We start from the raw sequence: 7,116 nt of genomic DNA on the forward strand, positions 1-7,116 counted from the left end.
AAGGGATCGCGGGCTCCGCGATGTTAAAGTCCGCAGGCACCTGCGGTGGAGCTCCGGAAATCGGTCTCCAGCAAAGGCCGCCAACTCCTCGATGTTAGGCCGCAGTGCGGACGGAGATACGATACGGAAAAAAATCGCATCTCCGTCGAGGTAAGATATTAGAATAAGTTTCCCCCAACTCTCTCCCCCCCCCCCCCCCACCCCCCACATATAACAAGCTAAAAAACACTAAAAACATACATTTTAACACATACTATTAAAACATAAAGGAAGGGACAGACAGACTGTTGGCGAGGCAGCCATTGTTGGCGCCACCTGGTGAGGTTCTATCTGCAGGCTGAAAGGAAGCTTTGTCAAAGGCTAACACCATCTTTGGAGGGAAAGTGCAGGGGTGTTGGGGATACCTAGACAGCAGAACACCACTCCACCCCTCTGGCCAAGGGCAAGAAGTTATTACATAAACCATTGTAAACGACCATTGGTGGGGTGGGGGGGGAAGGAATGGTGCCAATTATTGCCGATTGTCTGCAATAACCAAGTGATCCATGGGGTGGTTTCCGGAAGGTCAACAAAGAACCTCAAAGCTGGCACTCCTGGCAGAAATGGGAGGACAGCTCAATTCGATAAAGCTGTGCTCTCAGATTTACTTAGTTTAGAGATACAGCACAGAAACAGGGCCTCCCAGCTACGCCACTGCTGCCCACAGATGGATGAATCTCCTGACTCCTCAAGCCCCAGATCCCAGAATTAATGGTGTTTCTCCGTCACTCCCTCCTCCAGGCGAGAGAGGTCGCCCACCAACCTTAACATTAGACGACGATCAACTAACTCGAGATCATCTAACTCGAAGCAAGCCAAAAATACTTAATGTTTTCAAACATGAATGGGGTGTTCAGGTCATGCAGTGGTTTCATCATTCCTTTCGGCCCATCTTTATCCTCCTCCTCCTTACCCCTCCCCTCAAGTACTGACCAGTTGACTAGTCTAGTTCTACAGCATCTCTCCATTCATGATCAGATTTTTGATATTCTGCTGGTGGAGATTAATCATCAGGCACACATCAAGTCTACTTTTTTTTAAGGTTGTTTAACAATTTTTAATCCTTGCGATTTCATAACTGTATAAAATGCTAATGCTGCCTGATACGAACAAACACCTAGGTTACAACAGATTTCGTCTGCTATTACCAAAATCCGTTACAAAGAGATTCATAATAACGAAGGTAGACTGTACCTAGAAAATGTCTGGGGTTGGTGATGTGGGAGCAGTGGGATCGAGAAGGAAAGGAAGGAGAAAGAATTCGAGGGAAGGGGATATGAAGGGGAGAAAGGTGAGGTAGGAGCAATGGAGACTAAGGAAAGGGGACTGATCCAGGGAAGTGATTGGGTGAGGCATGAAGCCAAGGAAGAGGATGTGGGTGGAATGGGTCTGCACGTGTTTAGCGTGTGCAACTATGTCCACATCCCTGTGTGTGCCGAGCTGGTGCAGTAGAGCCTGGCAGCAGTCCTCTTGGAATCTGTAGCTATTGAACAAAGACCTTGCTCTGTCAAGACCACATGGTAGTTGGTGGACTATGGTCTTGCCCCACCTTTAAGAAATTCACATATGGGCATTTTCCACTCCTCAATTGGGATCGAATCAAAATGTCCGTAATATGCTAATTCCACTTGCTAAAGAAGATTGCAATGCCACATACTTCCAGGAAATTTCCTCCCTTTACTAATTTGGAATCTGTTTTCTTATCATGCAATTCATGAGTACAAGTAAAGGCAAGGAAACCGTGACTCGTATCAGTTTCCTTTTTGCTTTATAGATTTTAGTTTTTGTTGAAAAAGCCACGGTTTAGTTCTCTTGAGTTAATGTTGAATTCACCATTGTCTATAATTTGCATTCAGTCTGAAATACTCATTATCCATTAATGAGTGAATAACTCATTATCACAATACAGTTACCTCTGCTAATAATAGATGTAGCCGAAATACTGGAAGGGGGAGAGGGGGTTAATTTATTAAATTTGAGTGATAAACAAATTTATAACAGTTGCTTATTTTATTAAGAAATTTGAACATACTTTCTTGCAGCTTTGGGATATGACTCCTGTGGTGTCGTGATGTCTTCTCGCTGATGATCGTAAGGGATTCTGTCCTATGCGCTAGTCTGCTCATGGAGGATCAGTCAGCAACGCTAATGAAGAGTTATGGCTTCGACAGGGAACATAGGAATTTGATATTTTCTAAAGCAGCCTTCCAAACCTTGATCAGTATCTGTCGAAGTTTAAAAGTTGCACAGTGATTCTGGCAAATCCTGGCTACAAGAATTGAAATATGGCTTTCAAGAGGGTCAGTTGTACAATTAAGACGTTTGTGTGAATTTCTGTTATTTCTTTGGTAGATGTTACTGATTTTTGTTGGCTGTTTAAAAATATATATTGTGGTGATAGGTTCTTGTCCGTTCATGACTTTGTGTTCATGTTTTTTTCCTGTCGCTTCCTGGTGAGCGAATAAGCGTGATGTTAGAGATGTCTGGTTTTGTTTTGGTAATATACTTTGCAATAGTTGTACAGTTGTCTGCTGAGAAATCATAAAATGCTAACATAGGATTTTCCCAAAGCAGAGGGAAAGAGAAACTAATGACAGGATTGCAGTGAAGGAAAAGGTATAAACTTAATTTGTGTAAGAAGAAACTGCAGATGCTGGTTTAAACCGAAGACAGACACAAAAAGCTGGAGTAACTCAGCAGAACAGGTAGCATCTCTGGAGAGAAGGAATGGTTGACATTTCGGGTCGAGACCTTTCTTCAGACTGGTCAGGGATAAGAGAAATGAGAGATATAGACGGTGATGTGGAGAGATAAAGAACAATGAGTGAATAATATGCAAAAAAATCATTTTTTGCATAGACCAATGAATGAAAGATATGCAAAAAATCAATTTTCTTTATCTCCACATTGCTCGTTGTTCTTTATCTTCACATCACCATCTATATCTCTAATTTTTCTTATCCTTAACCAGTCTGAAGAAGGGTCTCGACCCGAAACGTCACCCATTCTTTCTCTCCAGAGATGCTGCCTGACCCGCTGAGTTGCTCCAGCTGTTTGTATAAACTTAATTGTCTGGATGGTCCTTTTCTCTATCTCAAAGTGAAATTCGTTAAAACATTCCATGTATGTTCCAATGCTTTAATCAACCTGTGACTACAGAAGTTAAGTTTGAGAAATCCCGGTGTTTTCTTGAATTTGAAATGTAAATAATTAGAAATTAGAAATACAAACTCTAGGCATGTTTAATGCAACATTTGACAATAGGATGACCAGAACCTAAATACACATCTGTGCAATAGATATAAAGCAGGATTATAATGGCTGACTACCCGGTGACAAAGCAGTGGAGAATTATATTTTGATGCTTTAAAAAACAAAAAAATCTATTATTTTGTTCTAACTTCATGATAATGCCATTGCTTTCCTATAATGTTCTTTGAATCAGGGAGGTAAGAATTAAGGAAGAGAATGTGCCTTTCATTTCTATCTTGAGGGCAGCTCTTTGATTTCCAAATTAATGTGTCCCTTTGTTTGTTTCTTATTCTGTCTTATTTGCTGCAGTGCAGTAGCAAGTGCTTACGTTCAGTTGAAACCTGGTCCCATATGTGATGAGTGTTCCAATCTGTTGATACATCCAATGATCCAGATAACCTCTGATTAGTTGAAATTTAAATGTTGGTTCTGACATTGCCTGGATGGCATGTTGTTTAGTTGAGCTGAAGTCTTCAGTCACCGTCTTGTAGAAACTTGAGTGCAGTGGGGAGATATCCTGCTGATTACACTACTGTCTGCTCCATATTGGAGCGCTCAAGTCCATTCCCATTCCTTCTCCTTTGATTGTATACACACACAGTTCACTCAGTTCTTACACTATTTGCTGAGGGTAATTTCATATTTAATGGACCAGTAATGAAGAGACTTGTCAACCATCTGACACCCCAGCAAATGGTGAAAACTAGGCTTTAGGTGCTCACGAAGGCTGGATGGATGTTTAGGTTAATGGATGGTGATGGCACAGTGTGGAAAATACTGAAAATTAAAGACTGGTATTAGCATGTTACCTTTGTGACCCTCGGTTCCTCACAATCAGGGAAGTATTTTGAAAAGTAATTATTGTTAGCCAAATCAATAATTAATTTAAGAATTTAGATGTATTTTAATGGAATTTATAAAGGGACACAAATAGCTGAGTTGGACCAAGCTAGTCTCAATTGTTGTAATAGTTAGAATATTTCTTTGTCTTCAGAAAACAAATTATGTCTATGCTTGGTTCTCTCAGATCATGTACTGCACACATTAAAGAGAAACTTTCTGCTCGAATGCCTGCAATTAACATTTGTTCCATCTGCTGTACTATTTTTACATTTTAATAGACGGAACAAAAATCCTATTGAAGCACAACCTGCAGTGACTATTTTAGCACAATTTTTCAGAGTAATTATGTATAAATGAGCATGGGAACTGGTGTAAAGTATCTCATTCCTTGACTCCTTTATTGTGTAATAAATGTCTGTTTCTAGTCTTGAAAGTTCAGTTTGGGAGGTGGGGGGAGAGCGGAGATTCCATATTTGGTTTACACTGTACATGAAGAAATACTTGTTTTCTGACTCATTGGTTTGGCTAAATTTTTAGCATCACGATCCCTTCTTTATTTCCTTCTCGAGGAAACATCTTTGCATGCATCCACTCTCATGAAGTTTTAAATCATTCTAAAATATTCCATTATCTAAAGAGTCTAAGCCTAAAAGCCTCATGACAGTCTGGTAACTTTACATACTTGTAAGCACATACTTGTAAGCACAATTGGTTGTATTATTTTGCAATTGGACCTGCAAAAAAATTGCGTCTTCCAGTGACACTAATGCATCTTTAAGGCATCTATAATTAATTGGTGCAAATAAGCTGAAAATACAATTTGTACTTGTCTCAGTCAAGTGAGAATTAAGCCTCCAACTAAAGAGAGGTTTATTCCAAAGCTAAATTTACTCCATATTTTGCAGTATTTCAGTATTTTATGTTTACATATTGAGCCAATTGAAACAATTATTTGTACAAGTTTACCATGAACTTATATCCCCTGCTTTCTACCCATTCTCTTGTTTCCTAGTTGTCAAATTGTTCCACTTTGTTTTTAAAACTGATATTCTGCCACAAAGCATCTCATACTCTATGTAAACCATCATTAACTTAAACCAACCCAGTTAGCACTTGAAAAGAATTGAGCAGTTTTAAGATCAATCAGCAAATGTTGTAAGACACAAAATAGTGATAGGATAACATTTTATGTGGTATACCACAGACTAATGGTTCTGAACTTAATTATTGGAAACTATTTTGCCTCAAAGATCTACATACTGTGATGTGATCCCTTTCCCTCACCCTTCAAAAAAAGTGTGGTTAATGTTTACCTAGGCAAAGAAAAATAGTGCTTATCTAGCATATTTCCGTCATCAATTTTTTAAAAAAGGGAAGTGCTACACAATATTTTGTAAGATCATGGCTTATCTTTAACCTTGGCTTGATAACTATATACTTTCATTGTTCGAAAATCTCTAGAACTCTACACTGACTCTACTTGGTGACCGAGCCTCCATAGCCCCTTTATATTTCTGAATTTCTTCTCATGATAGTCCAGAATGGTTAACCACTGATTTTGATCCTGTGACCACTTGTTCTTGTTGCACAACCCAGGGAAACCACTATCCCTACCTCTACCCTGTTAAGCCCCATAAGAATGTAATGTTTTAAAGAGATTGCCTTTCACCTTTCTAAACTCTAAAGGGCATGGATGGGTCCAGTCATCTTGTCTTTGCTCAACCCCCACCTCTCAAAATTCCTATGAATCAGCCTGATGGATCTTTATTACACTCGCTCTCTATTCTTCCGTAGGGAGATCAGAACTGCACACATTTATTTCAGGTGCAAATCACAGCACAATAAAACTGCCCAATTTTGGAAAAGAGCTTCAAAGATTGTTCTGTAAAGGTTGGGCATAACACTAAAACTCATGTGATTTAATGGCGTTCTGGAAGCTCTTTTGTTCAAATGTGAATGGGTATTTTCCAATGGTTTTTTGTTTTAATCCTTGTACCTACGGGCTTTTTTTCTGAATGTGGCTTGACCAGAAATCCACATCAACAACAACTGCAGGAGACCCAGATGCCCATTGCACCATGACTGAATTTACTCTTCCTGATCTAGTTAATTGAAGGTACTTGTAAACTATCGATAAGTAGCCAACCAATGCAGCATTAAATTTAAACCTACTTTTCCAAGATTATGCAGTTTTATTGTTAGAATATGTCAGGAATGGTTAGGGTAAGACCCCTGAGGAGCAATTCAGAAGTCCCAAGAAGCAATTGAACAGAAATTATACTGCTGCAAAGCTTTCACCATCTCATTGGTTTGGTACAGTGCAAAATAGTTGGCTTTTTATTTTGACAGTATGATTTAAAAAAAATTGCATCTATTCAGATACATGCGGTACATCTCTACTTTTCCTCTTCCTTCCCAAGTGAAGGAAACACTTCACCTAGGTTGCCAGAGATGATAGCTGACCAGCCTTGGATGAATTTAATATTTCTGAGCCCGAACATTTTCGCTAGCATGTGTGAAGGAGAAAATCGAAAATTGAAACTAGTTCCAGCAATGTAGATGTTGGTTAATTTTGAGAGTGTAAGAGTTAATTCTTAGGCGAGTGGGGTGGAGGGAAAAATTGAATTAAGCAATATTCTAAGGAAATCAACTCAACTTGCACAGTAATCCAGTCCCCAGAGATGGTATTTGCATTCTTCATCTGACACCAGAACTTCATCCAAATCCTTGTATTTCACCTTAGAGCATCACTCTATTCAATGCCTGTTCAGTTCCCTGCATGAGAACATTACAATTAAGTATTCCTCAGTCACGAGAATCATGGGTCGTGAGAAATGTCAATAGAACAAGATCGTTACCCAACTTTGAACAGGAATCATCAACCAGGCCCCACTGAGAAGATAGGCACAAGAAGTTGGAGTAACGAACCAGCAGTTTGGTCTGATCCACGGCTCTACAAGTGGAACTGAGTCTACTTTGAAA

General features: G+C 39.4%; 1 protein-coding gene across 3 annotated transcripts in view; it reads left to right on the forward strand.

Moving 5' to 3' along the window:
- wdfy2 (WD repeat and FYVE domain containing 2) overlaps positions 1-2,807 on the forward strand; it is a 38,233-nt gene extending 35,426 nt beyond the window's left edge. For all 3 annotated transcript variants that reach the window (XM_078409444.1, XM_078409445.1, XM_078409446.1), the window contains one exon: positions 2,082-2,807. In XM_078409444.1, coding sequence (XP_078265570.1) covers positions 2,082-2,111 — 30 coding nt within the window. In that variant the 3' untranslated portion in view covers positions 2,112-2,807. The remainder of the gene's footprint in view (positions 1-2,081) is intronic.
- Positions 2,808-7,116: the final 4,309 nt, after the last annotated feature.

Source organism: Rhinoraja longicauda, chromosome 12, assembly GCF_053455715.1.
Source record: "Rhinoraja longicauda isolate Sanriku21f chromosome 12, sRhiLon1.1, whole genome shotgun sequence".
NCBI lineage: Eukaryota > Metazoa > Chordata > Chondrichthyes > Rajiformes > Arhynchobatidae > Rhinoraja > Rhinoraja longicauda.